This window comes from Periophthalmus magnuspinnatus, chromosome 7 (genome assembly GCF_009829125.3).
Source record: "Periophthalmus magnuspinnatus isolate fPerMag1 chromosome 7, fPerMag1.2.pri, whole genome shotgun sequence".
Classification (NCBI taxonomy): Eukaryota; Metazoa; Chordata; class Actinopteri; order Gobiiformes; family Gobiidae; genus Periophthalmus; species Periophthalmus magnuspinnatus.
In genome coordinates, this window is record NC_047132.1 from 20,343,999 (window position 1) to 20,363,438 (window position 19,440).

A 19,440-nucleotide genomic window follows, 5' to 3' on the forward strand; every position below is an offset into this window, starting at 1 on the left:
ATTATGATAAAACAAGCAACTAATCCTCAACAACTGCAGCCTCTCCTCTGCTGATCCTTGGAGCTTAGGCCTCCCAGCATCCACATATTTAACCAGCAAACCATACCAGCTGGGAAGGAGAGGAAGTGAACGCAAGGCGGCAAGAGGAGAGTGGAAGAGGAATAAAGAATGTGGTAGAAGAAGAGTTTCATGGGGTAAGAGTATTCCCACTGAATTAACAAAAACTGATAAACACAATGAGTATACAAAATCTGCAGGAATGTTACAGCTATAAGAAAATTATTGGCTTATGATAGCATAGGCATTTAAGCATAACATAATTGAAGGTCTAATCCTTTAGGCACATCCAAAAGCTCATTATAAACATGTATTAATATAACTATTATTACTGATCTGTTTCATATATAGTTGTTTTGTGCATTATAAATTATTGATTCCTCATCTGTGAATTGCTTTATCTTGATTTTGTGATTTGTTCAAGTTTCTATGGAGCTGCCTCTTGGTTGCTGTAAGGTCACAGACTGTATAAAGAAGTGGACTAAGGCAAGGAAAGCCAGGTTTATTTGTAAAGCACTAAGGGAGTGTGACGTCACCCATAGTGTTCTGCTCCAGTCAAATGAAGCTCATTGAGGCTAGCAGCAAATTTGGAGCCGATTTTCATATTTGGAATTCTGACCACAAGTATCATAGCAACCAAAGAGCCAATCTGGAGCCACACTGTCGAAGGTAAAGCGCCTTTCCGTCCAGACGGCTGGTTTAGTAGGGAGCAGGCGCTTAGCTACGCTGTCAATCGAACCTGATGCCAATGCTAGCGGGACCGACCTCGGGAAAGAAAGACGTTATTAATGTTCCTATTTTGATTTACAGAACATACAAACTTTTTAAGACCAAAATGATGAGGCTAGCTCCAGCAGTTAAAAGCATTATTTTGTTTGCTATAAAACAAATTGTAGAATAGGTTATCATCTTATATTTTGATATTTTGATTTTATAGATACTTTACTGTATAATAACTGATTCTGTACCTGATTTTTACTGTCTTAAAAATGTGAAAAACAAAACTGCTTCATTTTAAACAGTTTGCAGTGGTCCAAAGTTATTCCTCCTTTACCTTATACATTCTGAGCATCCTAATTTATAGTTTATCAGCACTTTTCACAACTCTCAGAGACCAGAGCAGTGTCGAGGAGTTTTGCTGCGACGGTAAAGCTAATAAACAACTAGCACTTGCTCTTGGACAATAAAATGCTTTATAATTAGATTCTGACAGCACACAGCAGACTTATTTTGACCTCAAGATCTGCGTATACAATATATCTGTACTGGGCCAAGACTAATTTTGCTAAAATGCTTGAGGGAAAAAAAATGGGTACAGGGCTTTTGAGGTGTGGCTACTGAATCCAATTCTCCATCTTCCAGAATTTTATCTTTGTTATCTTTTTCAATTTGGGAAACTCATTTCGACCTGCTGACTGCTGCCAGCACACAATAGCCAAACGAGCGATTCAGTCCGTTTGTGGGGCTTTTACTGGGACTATTAGGCCACCTGCTGCCTCCTAATTGCTTGCAGCTCCATTCATACCTTCTTTATACCTGCTCATCATGTGCACTCTCCTTTTAACAATAGGCTCCAGTGATTCCCGAGGTTTCTCTTTGTTTGGTGCTTCGCTTTTATCTCAATGAACCAGTAAAAAGGACAAAAACAGGGTAATTTTCAGAAAGGGTGTTACAAACTAAAAGCAAAGCCACTTATATTTCAAAGCCATATGAAGGTTGCATCAATTAGTCAATGGGAATGACATCAAGAACACAGTGAGAGCGGGACTGAAAGGCTCTTGGCTCATACACGCATGGTTGCACTTTTTCTTTAGTTTCACTTTTTTTTTTTTTTGAGACACATGGCACGTGTATTGTTTGGTCCCACAGATCAGTATGTTTTTTTTTTTTTTAACATAAATATATATTTTGTTTAGAGACAGGCAGATTTTTGGACTTTTTAGTATCAGCTATCAGCCTTCCAAAGAGGTGTTCTGGAGGATGAGTATATATGCAGATGAGAAACTTTGCACACCTGGTCCTCAGAGCTTTTGTGCAGTTTTTCTTTTTATTGCTGGCATGGTCTATTGGACAGGTGTAGTGTGAAATGGGGAGAGAAGGGTTAGAGACATTCAGCAAACAGTCAATCCCACCTCAAAGCTGCAGACAAGTGACAGAACCTCTGTCATGAGAGGTCTATGCACCTTTATATGTACTCACGTACCACTGACCTATGATTTTTAGTCAGGAGTACTTAAAACTGGAGACACGGTGAGAACCTCCAAAGGCGCCAACCAGTGACCAAATGTGAGGCAGTAATGCTAACCTTTTATGCTGCAGTCATGTGGTTCTCGGGTGCTCAGGTTTCCAAGATGGAAAGTAGGGATTCTGTTTGCATTTATGTACTTTTAGTTTGGAAAGTTGGGATTCTGATGTCATCAATAATTACCAAATCCGCTCATTAACAGTGTTTAATAGAGCAAACCACTATATTTTATTGGTAGCCTTCTCAGAAGCAAAATGTTATTTGTTTACTTTCAGCATTGCATTGGTAATTAATTGGGTCTTTCTTTTACACATCTGTTGCTCTTATGATATCAACAACAGTTAGCAGAACTGATTGGACAAGACAGTGTCTACTTGCATGTTAGCTGTAAATGATTTTACTATTAGTCATCGTGAACCAGATTTCTGCTTCCCGTCTAATGATAATTACATATCCATCTATATACCCAGCTGTCTACACGTTTACCGCAATGTCATGGTAGCAGCAGCATTTGGCTTGATGGCACACTTTTAAGTCATTTTCTAGATTGATTTACCCTGCGATTCTCTCCAACCGTTGGCTAATTAAGCTCAATGCTGTTTTGTTGAAAGCAAATGGAGTGAATAGACTTTTGAGAACACACGGCTGGCTTTGATGCGTGTGTGAAAGAGCCATCTTTAAACCCACACACTTGATGTAACCTTTGGCTCTGAGCTGTCAGTGGCAATGACATTCAGTGAGCCGCACTAAAGTCTTTCCTGTGGTGAGTTCTATTGACTGTGTAGGCAGTGTGTGGATGAGCTTTGATATGACTCTAGTAATTGGTGTGGTGTAGGATAAGGGAGGTAAACATGTATAAAGTGATTCCAAATGTACTGTAGAGATCAGAGCTGTCAAGAGTAAACAACTGAAAAAGTGTCCAACGAACCAGTAGGTTGGTGAATGGTGATAAAGCTGGGTATAGGGTTACTATCAGGAATCGGACGAGATTTTGTGCCACAAGACCTCGCACTATAAGATAATTTTAGATTGACTTAAATGTACCATCATACAATTTTATATAGTGGAAGAAAATAGAATCAACTGCAGCTCAATTGAATGACTGCATGTCCACCCTCAGGCTGGGCAGTATTTGCTGGGAAATGTTGAGCCACCTGCAATGTTTGATAGAAAAAAGCTGAGAAATGACTCACTCAAAACAACAATTTTAGGAAAAGATTCCAAAATCATGGCCAGTGTCAGAGTTGACTTTTTGAAAGGCTCTGTGACTGCATGATTTTTTTTGTCTCCAGTTAAAATAAAGACTTTCCATTGTCTGTGCAGAGATCCACATGTGCCGCTGTCAGGACAGTATAGTCAGAAGCAGGTGGAAACAGCTCACGGGAGATAATCATTCTTTCCCAGCTCTGACATGCTGTTTGACATGCTGTCAGCAGAGGCCTCATGTGGCTCACCTCAAATATCTGAACAAAACTGCAGCTTTACCCAAATAATGCCCCGTCGCTGCCTTTATTACCCATCAGACACAAAGCCACGTATTCATGATTGCACACGCACCACTTCCGCAAATATATTCAAATTCAACCTATGGCTAACATGTGTTCCCACCATCTACTGTTGTGGAATAGATGTAGCAGCATTAGCTTTCTCGTCTGTGCTGAATTGGAACTTTTTTGCCGGCTTGCACTTTCGTATGGAGATGCCTGCGCTCTGGGCCGTGTGCAGAGTCAAAGTTGAACACTTTCATGCAGTTAAAAAGCTGTCTGCTCAATATGCTGCAGAGGCCTGGATCTGCTTATTAGTTTAGCTTGTTAACAATATCTCTCCACTGAGGCCGAGCCCATCTGGAGATGAAGATAGGAGTTTCATAATAAGTTAACTGTACCGACAGCTTTGGAGTGCATTGTAGTCATTATCTGGAATGCATATTTACAAGTAAGTGTTTTCATTTTGATGCAAATTCTAGTCTGATTTACAAACTTGAGTTATTAAAAACATATGGCAACTGGAAATTTAAAAACCTGATTTTCTAAGTCCATTTGAACCATTTTATTTATCATTTAGGCTTATTGCATTAAAACCAACATATGGAAGGGCACCAGCCTTTGGAAGGCAGACATTTTGCTTATAAACCCTGTAGGGGTCTATAGAACCAGAATGTATAAGGTTCTTGAGAAAGCCATAATATTGTAATTTTATGGGGTGTTTATTGTCTACATTGCAAATTATCTAATGGTTCAGCAACGTCCAATCCATATTGTTATTATTGTTGCAATGGGTTCAAAAATGGTGTGTCTGGACTATAAATTCAGTTAAAAAGATGCGAGTTTCAGCCGAGCAATTTGAACGGCACACATAAGTAATGATCTCATTTTAAGCAATCAAACAGCCCCAAACTGTGGATTTATGTGGATTGTGCCATGTTGTGTGAAAACACACACTTCCATGCATACATTTACAGTTGTGCTGCCTGTTTTGAATATACAGTCTCAGGCCGTCTGTCTGCTGCTCCATCACATGCCCACAAGCGCGCTCTGCCGGCAAACATCCTAAGCTCCTGTGCAAACACAGCTTGTGGCGGCCGTATGCCGAGCTGCCAGTCTCCCTCGCTCTGCAAACCCAGCCTGTTACTAATGAGACTAAGATCAACAGCACGGCATCTGACACCAGGGCCTTCATGTGTGAGCAATGTGGCCCCAAACTGCTCATCGAGGTAACAAATGTTTATCCACGCTGACTCAATCAGAACCCAAATACTCAGGAGGTTACACAAGTGTGGTGGGGGCCTTCTGTTGTTTGAACTGAGTGGACTGGACTAAGAAGTAAAAAGTTTCTTTTGGATTTTATTACAAAATCCATACCACCTTGAGAATGCCCGACTTGTCTGATCTCTGAAGCTAATAAGGGTTGCACCTGGTAAGTACTGAATGGGAGACCTTTGAAAATAGGTGCCATAGTGAGGCAGCAGTGGTGACCAATGTTTGATCATTAAATGCTGATATCAATGATAGCCTTGTTGTGAGAAAGAATGTGGGACAACAGAAGGAAATTATCCTTTGGCTACAATCCGATGTGTTACTGCTACTCCCATCAAACTGCCCTAACACTGGATCTGATGACCATACCTGTTGAGCTGCACTCAGACCTTTGTTTGAGCTTTCTATTATTATTGTGTTTTACCGCTAAATGTGTTTAAATTGCCCCTGGGGGACCCTTCTGTGGAGGGTGAGTGCTAGCTTTTCTGCCACTGCACCACAGCATGTACATCATGCGTGCCCATTATCATGCACTATCCAAACCAAATAAAATAAAATATTAATAATTCTGTACCTTGATTACATTTCACCACTGAATCTTGTGATGGTCATAGAATTGCAACTGCATCAACAGCAGAACTAGTTAGCATGAAGTCAATTACAAACTAAGTAAGGACTAAGAAAACCATGACTTTGCAGGTTGTCCTCTGTACTTCCACCTGCTTCTAACTCCCATTAGAGCGCCTTGGTGCATTAGCCATGTTAAAGTGGGCATAACACACATGAGCGGCTTGCAAAGGTCTGTTCCATTTGAAAAAGGAGGCAGTGCTTTCTCCGGAGAGCCTTGGTAAAAGGTCCGTCCTGCTGGAGCCCGCTGAGGCACAGACTTAGCGCTTGCTCCACACCTCCTGCACCTTTCCTCCTCACTAAATGTCACACGCACACATGAAAGGAAATGAAAAGCTGCTAAGGGCTCTCTGGAGAAGCTAGTCTCCTTTAATCCATGTCCTTTTACAAACACTTGCATGTTTCATGCATTTACCTCTACACTGTATGGCATTTGATGATGTTGAACGTAAATACACTACTGTATAATTCTTTTGAGATTTCTGAAAGACAAGGCTCTTGTTAAATTCCTTTTTCTCTGTTGAGTTCTTTTGTTCAGGATTAGTCAGGAAAAAAATGTGTTTACTCAACTAATTTCTTCCATGCGTAGAAAAAAGACCAGAACACAGACAGGAAGTGGAAAACTAACATTGAAATGCAGAAGTTTGTGTTTGTGAACCTCCAGAATTCCCTTCGAGGTAGCACTAGCACTGATTAATGATTGGCTGCAGATGCTGGGATTTAGGTAGTGAGGAGTCAGATCAGAAAGAGTCCTTTAAGGTTTAAATCAAGTGGATTTGAGCATTGAAAGTGGCAAACCCAATAGGAGACTTGTGAACGTTTTGATTGGATAATCGTCTTGAGAACTAAAATGGGAACTCATATCCAATGTTTTTGGGTTTGTTTTTTTTTAAGAATAAATTATCATTAGATTAGTTATCAAAGGCCATTTCACTTGAACATGTCTTGTATTTGGGGAACACAGATAGGTCAGGTTTATGGCATTTAAATTCTAAATCTTACAGACAGTTCCCTTTTTCCATCCTGTATTCAACATATGCGTAAAGAACTTTGTGTAGGTACATGTGCGACGTACCCTCTTTTCCAGTTGGGCGATCTGTGCTTTATAAAAGGCTTCCAAAGCTCTCAGTTGCGAGTCTTTCTTCTGAAGCTTCTCAGCCTGAAAAACAACCACAGATATAACAGCATTAATGTTTATTCAAACCACAGGCTATGAGCGTGCCAGCATCTTCTGCAATTAAGACTTCTTATTTCAACCATGAATACATAATTTAGACGTTTGCTCCAGAAAAAAAAAATATTAGTCCAATTCAAATGTTAAAACTAACGTACACAAGCATAAATATTACAGTGGAGTTATCACAGGATTTGTCGCTGCTTTGAGCACAAACAGCTCCACACCCAGTAGAGATGAAACTAGCGCAGCACTAATATAGACCTTGAGAAGAGGCAGTATCTTGGAAACAGAGTCGCTATGGCACGAAGCACAATGTACTACTGTGGCATATAGTTTAACTTGGAGAGGTTCTGCTTAACAATAACTTCATCAACCACTCAACAATGGATTAAAACAAGGACAGACTCAAGTGCCTCGGCATAAAAAAGGTATATTAAAGCTTACAAAGTGTACTTGCAAATGCACTGATAATTGCGTTACTGCGTAATAAGAGTTGTTAGTTCTAAATGTATAGTGCTAAGTAGTTTCTCTCATTTATTATCACCTATGCTTACGTTCTCCTTATGTCATTAGTAGATTAATTAATGAGAACTTACAGAGGGTAAGTTCAAGTGTGACGTCACCCATAGGGCTCCAGTCAAATGAAGCTCATCGAAGCTAGCAGTTATAATGGCTGATTTGGAGCATAGTTCCATATTTGGAAATCCGAGAGCGTGTATCATAGCAATCAAAAAGCCAATCAGTAGCAAGCGTGTTGAAGGTAACACCCCTTCAACGCTGTCAATCAAATCTGTTGCCAACCCTAGTGGGAGCAACCACAGCAAAAGAAGGCACCTCATTGGTCTTTTATTAATGTTATTAATTCATTTTATTAATCGATTTCAGAAGAATTTTTGGATTTTGACATGTATCTCTTCATCCACCTCTGTTCAAATCTGCTATAATGTAGTTATTTTTTACATGAGGAATTAGCATTTAATGTGACAGCTCTCCAGGAAATCAGTAGGATTTAATTTTGTTGTTTTTTGGCAGCATTGGGAGCAGTAAGCTAAGGACAAAGACAGCAATGCTTAGCTGAGGCAATAGCCTTCTCTGAGGTTTTCTCTGCAACAGCTTGCAATCACTCCCTTGCACAACACAATGGAGTTTATATAGTAAAAAAAATACAGTTACAATATGTACGTGAATGTTATTTTCATGTAGCGGACAGTGTAAGAATGTTAGCCTTATTTGATTTTATACATGTTTAAACAAAGATTAAAATCAATAAAAAACTTTTTACAACCATTACCATGTACCATTATTAATAAAAGCATACCATCCTTTTCTGATGATAGAAGCCAAAAATAAAATTTGTGGACATTTGTTGAATCAGATGTGAAATTGTTGTTACAGCACACTGCTAGTTTCAGAAGACATCTGAAATGCTACAAACTGTGTGCGACATGGCTCAAATTATACCTCTGGGAATCTGCCTCCGTCCATCCATCTATTTGGACTGTGTGGACCAAAGAAAATTACACCACACACCATCTCACCACGGAACATTCTGCCACGGACGGTATTACACAGGTAGAATCGGAAACATCATGCAACAAAATGAATGACAGAAAAGAATAGTAATTGAGAAAGAAAAAGAGATGCAAAAATATGTCTGTGGGAGTTCAAAATTTGTATTGATTTTTTTTTTTTTTTTTGACTGAAGAAAGGAAAGTTTTCACAATATAGTTAAAAAGTGATTGGTGGGAGTCACAAAACCTTTATTCCCAAACCTTTAGCCTATTAGAAAAACACAATATTATGGTTTTGTGATTTGCAGACAAGAAAGTAACCCCCTCCAATATTCATATCTACATTTTACACCATGTACACTATGATGCAAGACACTGCCATATACAGTATGACAACAGCAAAATTGGAAAAAGCATGCCCACATGCAATTGAATGACAAAAGAGAAAAACAAAGACTTATTGTGGGTGCAAATACAAAAAAATAAAATAAAATAAAATAATGAAAAAAGAAACATTTGCAATTACAAGACAAAGCAGAGAATAAAAAAATAACAGAAACGTCTTTGTGTGGTTTGTCAGTTTACTCTTAAATCAGTCTAATGAATTAATTATCTTCATTAAATATAATCTTCAAAAAATGATGAGAATTTGGCAGGGACACAAAGAGGTGATTAAATAAAAAGCTGGAAATTGGAAAAATGACAAGCCTCAGGAGAAATGTGTTTGGGTCTGAAAGCTTGACAAAGGGATGATTGCAGATGATTTCTTGTATTTGTAAAAATGTGTGCAGGGGATATTTTGTACTGGCTTAAAGAAAAATAGTGTTAGTACATTTTTCATCTGAGGCTGAAGGACACAGCAGTGTGGAGGAGGCATTGCTGTTTCAACCTTGTGCACTCTGGAACTCTTGAACTATTTAGTGCTTTCTATCAATAAAATAGTCAAGGTGAAAAATGAAAATATCACGCTATGAAAAGGTGAAAAGACTGCAGTTATGAACCTGCATAGAAGAGAAAAACATGGGCTTTTAGTCCGTTTTCAAATTAATCACAGACAAAGCTAATTATTTATTACATTTATTTTTCAAGGGTATCATTTTGGTAATGACTTGCTATTGAAAAAGTTTGCTTTTAGAAGACTTTTTGAAGTTGAAGACAAGTTAAGTTGGCAAAGTTAGCAAAGTCACAAATGTACAGTTATAGCTACTGAAGTCACAATGAAAGGAAGAAGTCGTCATAAAAATTTAGTTTTTATTAAAGAGAGGGTATTCTACTTCTTTGGGGTATTAACTACTAACACAACACATTTAAATCCCCACGTTACCTTTATTGTTTTACTATTTTGCCAAAACATGTTTATCAAGTTTCACTTTTTGTTTTTCTACTGCACACCATATTAGGTTTGTCAAGTTTTTGTTAACAATTTTCTATCAAGTTTTTATATATGCTTGTCAAATGGGAGCATGGATGATGTAGGCTTGTGGGCTAAGCATTGCACAAAATCGTAAAGAGGGTTCGAATAGGGCCCAGAAGAAACACATAAATATTTTTCAAAAGTGCCCGATAATAAAAAGCGGAATAGAAGCAAGCAATAATTACAAAAAAAATAACGAAAATGAAATCAAATCTCCAACCTGTTGCCAATTTCCAGGTTTCCAAGGCCTTATGAATTTTCAGAATTACACATAAACGTGATTCAGATTAAATTACTCACTTGGCTAACTTGTATCCAGAACAATTTCCTTCATGCTTGTTGGCTCCACAATAAATATTCTCCAATTAGATGAAGCCAGTTAATGAAATGTGTTGGTTGTTTTGAAGCAAATTTGTTGCTAAACAAAACAGCTAAAATGCTAAAGAGTCTATGTGAAATGTAATTCTTTACATGCTAATGCTGTCCCAGGTGGTGGTGGTTTGTTTAAATACATGACAAAGAGGTCTAGAAAAAAATTAAACATTCTTTACTACAGGAAATACCAAAATGGTTGCAGACATAGACCATATAATTATATATATATATATAATTATATATATAATTATATATATAATTATATATATATATATATATATAATTATATAATTATATATATATATAATTATATAAATATATATATATAATTATATAATTATATATATAATTATATATATATATATATATATATATATATATATATATATATATATATATATATATATATATATATATATGACATAGCTAACCTGCGAGCTGCCACCTTCTAATTCCATCGATTCTCACTTTAATTCACTTTCTATAGAAAACTGTCCCCCATCTCTCAGTAACTGCTGATGTCATGCTCATCATTTTGGTTTTAAAATGTTCGTATTAACTCACTCTGTGTGCTCCTGGTGTTTTAATTTTGCTATTTTGTCCATTAATCAAGATCTGAACACAAATAACAGACAAATCAGATGCCTTCTTTCCCTAGGTTGTTCCCACTAGTGTTAGCAACAGGTTTGACTGACAGTGTTGCCAAGCTCCCACTCTCTGCTAAACCAGTGGTGTGGGCGAGAAGGAACGTCAACTTCAGCAGCCTCACTCTGTATTAGTTTGCCATGATCCTCGCAATCGTAATTCCAAATATAGAACTCGGTTCCAAATTTGCCCCTATAACTGCTAGCCTTGATGAGCTTCATTTGACTGAAACCAAACGCTACGGGTGATGTCCACTTCTTTGTACAGTCTATGTCTGCAAGCACTAAAACAGACTTATAACAGACAACAGACTGTGCATAAAAATGACATTTTCTTGAAGGCTTATGATTATCAGAAATAAATAAATAAATAGAGTAATCATTAAAAAAAAGAAAAAGAAACAAAAGACAGGAAAGACAAACAAAAAAAATGTAATATGCAATAAATACAATCAAAAATGAAGAAAAAAAAGGAGTGAGAGTAAAAAATACAACAGTCCAAATATTTGACACACACCAGTGTTGTGACTTTTGTATTTTCTACCATCTGGGCCACCGTAGATGAAATGACACTGGAAATAGTTGAGAAAGTAGCTTACCATTACTTCTAACTCATCTGCAGTCTACACAGGAAACAGAATACAGTCATTAGAAGTAAGTATAAACAAGCAAAATGTAGAATACCACATACATTACTGTATTAGGAAACGTGTCAGACAGCTAAAGAGCACACTGAGTGAAAGCAACTAATTACACTCAAGGCTGTCAGTCTGAAAGCGCTCAAACTCCCTTTAAACTCATCAATGTTGAAATGCCGCTTCGAATGCCATAGAAAAACATGAAAATACTTTTCTATTAACCTTTATTATAAGAGCCCAAGGACTAGTGCACTTTTGGGGTTTTGTGTGTGTATCAGCGCAACAATCCTCACAAAGGTCAGTGGAGTGCTGTGAAAAAGACGCAGATAAAAAAGGCACGATAACCACCCACACCTACAAGCAGCTTTGTCAGCTTTGAAAAAAAAAAAAACTTTAAAAGATGAGAGGAAGAGATGGGCATAAAACAGTCTGTGCAAAAAGAAGAATTTGAAACTTTTGGTTAAGTGCAACACAGGTCAGCTACTTGTTATTTGCAAGGGGGCATTGTTCGAATTGTTGGAAACTGCAGTTTAAAAAAAAGTTTATTCACAATTACAGAATCAAATATGGTTAAAAGTACTCTGGTATTAAAAAAAAATGTTTTGCATCTTTGAGAGGCAATTCTGAGAATGGCACAACCTTAGTCAATTCACCTCATTCAGGAAGTTGCCGTGGGCGCCGTTATCGTCATTCGGGTTGTATTATTTTGCATAGTGCTGCGGATCTTGACAGCAAATAAGTTCTATAGGGACTACAGAGCCGTTTTAAAGTCTCCCAGAGAATCAGTGCCGTGTTGACTTGTTGGTGCACATAAACCTTGAACATTTTATACAAATCAGCCTACTTTTTATCAGATTCTAGCAGTGAAACTTTTCCCAAATTCTCAATTTAAATGAATGGGATTTCCTCTTAACTGGAAGTGCCACCAAAAAAGTGTGGTATAGGAGCATTTAGAGACAAAAGTGTGCAGGCCGGAATACAGTCAATAGAAAATGTTATATTTAACAGCCTTCTGGATCACAATGTATGACAAGTGAGGGTACAATCTTGAAGTCAACCAGTAACACATCTGACCCACAGCAGTATGAGCTGAGCAGGGTTCCTCTGCTATTCTAGTATTTATAAATTGCACTCATATTTTGACCTCATTTTATTTTGTGCTTGTTAGAGGAATGGAAAAATCATACTTTAGGCCAAATATATTCTAGATAGCGTTGTCACAATACTAAAATTTAAAACTTGATTACAATAGTAAGAAATAGACTGGATACTCAATACCAATTCCAATACTGCAATGATAATTAAAAATCTCTTATATTAGACTACAGAATGTGGTTTTCAACATTAAATCATATTACTTTCTTTAATATTACCATGTGGCCTTATATCAGGCCGTCCAGTTCAGTAGTCGTCCATGGGTGTATTCTAGTTTATGTGGTCTTATACTTGTTCTGATACAGCTCATTTCCGTCCTGTGAATCTGGATTTTCAGTACTGATACTTGCTCAAATGAGTATCTAGTTTTGATACTAGTTTTAGTATCGATTAGTATCTGACTTTCAACATTTTTGACAACCCTATTCTTAGGTGGTTCTTGGTGTGACATGTTTGAGAACCACTGATCAATAGAACAAACTCTGATCAGACAAATACCAGGTCGCAGATGACACTTTATGACAACATTTTATTATATAATGCAGGTTAGAACTGAGAATAAATGTGTAATTAATACAAAGTTCTACTGTCAACATCTGCCGCTTCATCTCCGGCAGGTTATTCAAAGTAACACGCCTCTCTTAAATAAGTGTTGACATGTTTGAATAGTTGTGTTTCATGTGACAAAGTTCAGTACGTGGAGCGGAGTGGATTAGAGAGTGGCAGTCTGTCACACACTCCCCTGAACTAGTCAGGTGCCACATCTTACACATCTGCTGCTCTGCAAATTAATGCCAATCAATATTACCGCAAGCACAGTTGTCATGGTTTTGATGGTACGGCAACACAAGATGATGAGAACACACGGGAAGGCTGAAAATATTAAATGTGTCTTTCAGTTGTATGGATGGAAATATTTAAGTCACACCAGATGCATAATTCAGTTTAGGCCGCAAGTGGAGATGCACCAATATCGATACAGGCATTGAATATATCGGTACTGATACTGAAAACTGAGCTGGATCTGGTATCGCTTTTATGATATCAGTTAAGCTGATACCCAGGGTGGGCCTTTAATTGGATGTAATAAGATAAGATAATATTTACAGGCTGATTTTGGCCTAGAAAGTTTCATAATGTTTGAACTTTTATTCATATGAAGCTGTTCAGTAGTTATTTGAAGGATAAATAACAGTTGCATCACACAGTTGGATCTCTTGTGTAATAAGTTAACTGTGTTTTAAGAAAATAAGTGCCATTTTCCGTCCCTACACTGTTCAGTTCATATCGGCAAAAATATCGGTATCGGAACTGAGAAAGCTGGATCAGTGCATCCCTGTTGTGGCTAAAGTGTCAGTTTTCTCACAGGAGGGCAAACGACAAACATGTTTTTCTGAAATAGCTTTTATGAAGTGTTCAATATAAACATTAAATATGTTTGCACTTGTTGGCATTTTTATACTTGCATAGACTTAAAGTGTGGGAGATTGGGTTAGACAATGCAAAAGTAAATTATCACTATTTTATGTTACACAAGAGAGTGTAGCTTTGAGTTGTTGTTTTTTTTTTTTTACATGGCTTTTAGCCAATTTATGTATCAGAGCTGTGTCATTTAAGATGTACTATAACAAAGACCATAATATGAACAACAGGACCTTATAAAAACCTCTATTGAAAGCATGCCTCTTCCTCCAGCCAAAGAACACGAATTGAGAAGACGATTCATCATAATTATCAAAGGCTGCTGAACGCCAAATCAAATCAGAGCACATCGCCGGGGCTTCATAAACAGACCTTAACCGAGGGGAGACAAAGAGAAGAGGGGGTTTGATGGGAGAGGTGAGAGCTACCACGGCAGCATGCTAATGAACAACAAGAGGAAAGTGTGTGTTAGCTTTATGTTAGACTGCTATCTGCTCCGGTTTGGTGGGGATTAGGAAGAGAGAGTGAATTTAATTAAAAAAGCTCTGTTTGGTGCAAGCCCCTTTATGTCGGTCCAGGTTTAATTTGCGGCTTGGAGGAGACAGTGCCGAATGAATCTGATGACTCTCCGGGTGTTCCTCCAGGGACCGGTCTGGGGCCACACTAGATAAGAGGCAGCCAGGCGTGACGCTACATTCACTCGCAATGTTCTGTTGTGATTGGAGGATTAACATACCTCGGCAGGGATGACAACAAGTCACAGCACATTTTGAACTGTTGGGACAAGATCAAGTATGATAGAGGTCTGCAATATATTATAAATGCACACTACAGTGTGATGGATTATATTGGTTAAGGTTGAGGTACACTTTATTGTCCCCATAAGAAAATCTGGGAGAAACATCCAAACTCTACACACAAAGGCTCTAGCTCTGCTGTGAAGCAAGAGTGCTGACCACTCAGCCACTGTGTCGCCCAAAAATGATCAATATTTTGTACCTAGAATTATCTAGATTGTGAGACTAAAATTCATGACCCCCAAATAGAAGTTCTCACGTTTACATCAATTTCAGAAATCCTGTTTAAATCAGAGTGGGCCAGAGATTTCATCTCAATGTTCCCACAGGTCAGTGTTTGAACATTCTTATTTTCACACATTTATGGTTAGAGCTAGAAATAGCTGTCAAGTAAACAGGCTTTGACTCGACAGATTAGATGAGGGAGTTGGGTATGACAGCAAATTAGCATAGCTATTTAAATTTCAGTTTGAAGAGACAAGGAAAGTTACAAACCTTCAAACATTTAAACAAACAGCAAATAATCTTTCCATGCAAACCTGTTTTTCTTTTGATAGAGATGACTGTAACTTTAGCTTTAAACATCATACATCAAGTAAAGTAAGATTCTTTAAATCTAACTGAAAGAAAACTAGAGTAAGAAACAGCAGGTGAAAATGAGGGGAGAGTCAATACAAATCTCCAATGTAAGCAGTGCAGAAAAGCTGCTGTTATTAAGAAGGCTCATAATTGAATACAACAGCTGCTAGCTACAAGCTAGCAGAAGATTAGCTTACAAATGTGTTATCATTTCTTTCAGCTTCGGGCTACTGTGAATATAAATGAAGTCAGTTCAAAGCTCTGGGTGTGAACTGTCTGTTTAGAAGGAGTTGCAAAGTAGTGTGTGCTGAATGAGAAAGGAGGAGCCCAAACAAGTGATGACATGTTTACCACAGAAATGTAAAGACTGAAAATCAACAAGCTTTTTTTTTTTTTTAAGTTTACTGCGGCTAGCACATGACTTCAACGTGAAAGTTCCAATGTAAACAGAACTAACAGAACTCTGCGTATACCCTTGTGTACCCTTTGCCTGCCACACTTGCTGCTGGGTTGGTAGAAATTAGAAATTTACCTTAAAGTTAAACTGCATTGACTGTACAGACAGTACTTTACTAATAAAATAAACCCACTAAAATTGTTGACTTTACACCACACTCTATATTCAAGTGGTTTACTCAAGTCTAGTGACTTTATTAAAACAGAGACTTTAGCTGCTTTTATTCATGTTGTGTACAGTTCAAGTTTAAGAAAAAATGTACATGCATCAATGCCCAGTTAAAAACTGCAAATCATGAAAAGGTATATTTGTTGAAGCAAGTGTAAAAAAGGTTTGATCCCTGTGGATGACAACACAAACTAAATGTTCATGGTTCTGGTGCAATTGCGGAAATGGCCTGTGCCTCCAGTGTGTGGCTCTCTGCTGTGTTTTGGATGGATGAATATACTACATGCATGTGATCCGTCCCTGTGGGCAGACCACGTGTAACCATCTGATAGCAACAGCACCAGTCTGTTTTCCCATTACGCTCTCTCCCCCTCACTTTATTTACTCTACCCCGTTTATTTAACACATAGCTCCCAGCAAGCCAATAAATTAGCACTCCATAATAATCTGATAATTACAGGCAGGCGGATCCGGGCAGGAAGAGTGGGATAATATCTGGTATTTGCCTGTCCCCTCTTTCTTTCCGATGCACTGTTGTGGGCTCAGGTTGTCATGACTTATCTGATTTATTGCATGTTTTGTTTTTTTCATTTTAAGCTGAACGTGGACCTCAAAACCAACCTCAGCATATTAGACACTGACATGAACTCACTGTGGACTCCACTTGAGCCGGTTTTGGATATTCCTTGAACTTGACTAGACCTCAGTAGAATAATAACCCAGAAAAATGTCCTCCTTGCTCTCTAGGTAAACAAAAAGGTGTTGAATCCAGCCATAAGACAAGTACTGAAAGTGGAGGTCTGGTTTGAACTACTATATACACAGCTGTAGATGTGAGCCCGCTCTGACATTTTTTTTTTTTTTATGGATTTGGCATGTAGTGAGTGGCATAAAAAAACAAACTGCATGCAAACCCGGGAACTACAATTGAGGTGTTGTGAATCAAATCTCAAAGATCCCAACAACACATCCAGAGAAACTGATACCTACTCAAGATACCTGCTGCATGTAACAGCACAGTCCAGTTTACATTAGGCACAGACTAACTGAGGTGTTCAAAGGCACGGAGTAAAAACAGCCAGGAAAATAATAGAGATGTGTTTGCCCACTCAGATCAGCAGCGACGACAAGCTGAGCACTCACTGAGCACATGTATTGTTTTGGCCCACTCTGCTAATTTAAAGGGAAAATGAAACTTACTGGAGTTTCAATGTAAATTTGTGCTATGGAAAGCAAATGACTTGAGTAACACAACTTGAGTTGTTCACTCAGATAATAACTCTAGGAATGAGCAATTAAAAAAATAGGAAATAAAAACTGCTAAGTAACTAAAATATCTAATACAGCCACAAAGATCCAGACAGTATAGTCCAAATAAATGTTTGAAACTGGCAGACTGCGCAGACAGTTGCAGCCATCTTGTTTTTGGCCATTTATTGAACTGTGCATTGGTTAAATAAATATCATCCCTGTATTGAATGCAGTGCAACTGAAGGTGGAGGTGTGCAGCTGGTTTGACTGACATATCCAAATGTACAAGTGCTTCAGAATGGATTGGTTTTGTTCAGAGTAAAACCTTTGTTGATCCATTTTCTTTCCTCAGCTCCACTATCTGCCGGCACGGCGAGGGGGAAGCCACCTTTAGAATAGGGCACACTGGTAGCCTAATAGCTTTACATGCGCAGCCATGTCACTTCCTTCAGATTACAATTACTGATACAACAGCTGCCTTATCTATACCTCAACCCCCATCACCCCCTCCTCCTCTCACGTCATTCCTTCCATTTCCTTCAATGCCACTCTGCAGCCATCTCCACATCTCCACACCCTGTCATTTCACTGCATCTCCTGCTCCTCCACTCTCTCTTGTGCATTCTACTCTGTATTTAACCCTCCAAGGCCCATTTGATTTTTCTATTTCCATGGCCAGTTGTTATTGTTGTAAACATGTGTCACTCCATATGGGAAAATGCATGTTGGTGTTGATGGATATATCTTGAAGGGAAAATAGTGTAAGAGGTAGGGAAAAAGTAAACTGTAAATACAGATACAAACTGGCTGTACAAATCAGTTTACATGAAATGTTACCTGCATTTTATTCAAATAATGTCTATGAACAGAAGAAACAACACAGGCAAATTAGTAAAGCTAATAATAACCAGCCACACACATACACATACATCTGATATGGTTTATAAAAAGGTATCCACAGATGTTAAAAAACACAGCAAAAAAAAAAATTTGGGCTACAGAAAAAGATATGGTAAAAACAGCAACAACTTTTCACTAAAAAGTAAAACTATTTCCACCCCCGTTCTAGGAAAAGTGAATTTAAAGGCCAGCTGGGTAGCCTTAAAAGAATCCACTTATTAGGCAAATGGAGGACCTGAGTTTGCTCTGATCACAAAGACTAGACTGTGAACCAAGAGGTCAAGGTCATAGAAGTCCGATGAGACTGGATTTATTTGTGATGAAGAGGCTGAGTGACTCGGGTTGAGTATAGCGGTTATACCACAGTTAACATTCAATCTACCCAGCCACTCTTAAGGTGAGTACTTTGATTTTTACCAAAACTGTGACATCGAATTGTGACATTAAGGTTGTTCCAATACAATACCAGACAAAAGCTTTGCTACTGTATTTATCTGAAGAACGAGATGCAGTTCAGATTAAATGCTTATGGATAATGTTACAGCTAACGTCCATGCACCTTATACACAAACTGCAGAGACACAGGTTTTTTATTCTGCATGATTAGCCGTGTGTTCTGAGGAGTGTCTTTTTATAAGCCTCACTATTGCTTTTTTATGCACACAGTGGTATCAGCGGTGCATCTCTATTTGTTTTGCACGCCATTTTCTTTTATTTTGTTGTTGAATAAATATGATAGTTTTCAGGACTTACAGATTCTATTTTATTTACATACATTTGAACACAACCTCTGATTTTAAGATGAAAATTTTAGTCATTTACATTTTATTCCATTTCTATTAACACAAACTGGCTAGATTTGATCAACAAAAATACTTGTCGACAATGGAGTGAGTCATTTATCTTTTTTACTCTTACAAATAGCTCAGAGCTGCATGTTGCCATATGTCTGCGTAAATAAGCAGTCAAAGGCGTACATGGGAAAACATCAAGCCATTCAGCACCTTCTATGTATCCCTATAATGAAGCGTGTCCCCATCTGGCTCGGCGTGCCCCACTCCTATTGGTGCGTGGAAGGCAGGTGTGCGCCTAACTGCAGCTGTTCCACTCGGCTCTCAATGAGAAACGTCTCTGTTGCTCCGCTGGCACTGAAGCTCCAGCTGATTACATGGATTTAGGTATAAACAAGAGGTTTGTCCAATCAGAGCCAACATCTGCTTGGTCTCCAGCGGGGCCCATTGAAAAGCCCTCCAAACCGACGAGAGGG

The 19,440-nt window shown here is 38.2% G+C and overlaps 1 protein-coding gene across 2 annotated transcripts in view; it reads right to left on the minus strand.

The window, feature by feature from the left end:
* Positions 1-19,440, minus strand: part of chchd6a (coiled-coil-helix-coiled-coil-helix domain containing 6a) — a 67,612-nt gene that overhangs the window by 37,996 nt on the left and 10,176 nt on the right. The window contains exons 5-6 of one of the 2 annotated variants that reach the window (XM_033970197.2): positions 11,406-11,429; positions 6,761-6,844 (exon numbers count right to left, since the gene is read on the minus strand). In XM_033970197.2, the coding sequence (XP_033826088.1) occupies positions 6,761-6,844; positions 11,406-11,429 (108 nt within the window). The remainder of the gene's footprint in view (positions 1-6,760; positions 6,845-11,405; positions 11,430-19,440) is intronic. The other variant, XM_033970198.2, reaches the window with a different exon arrangement.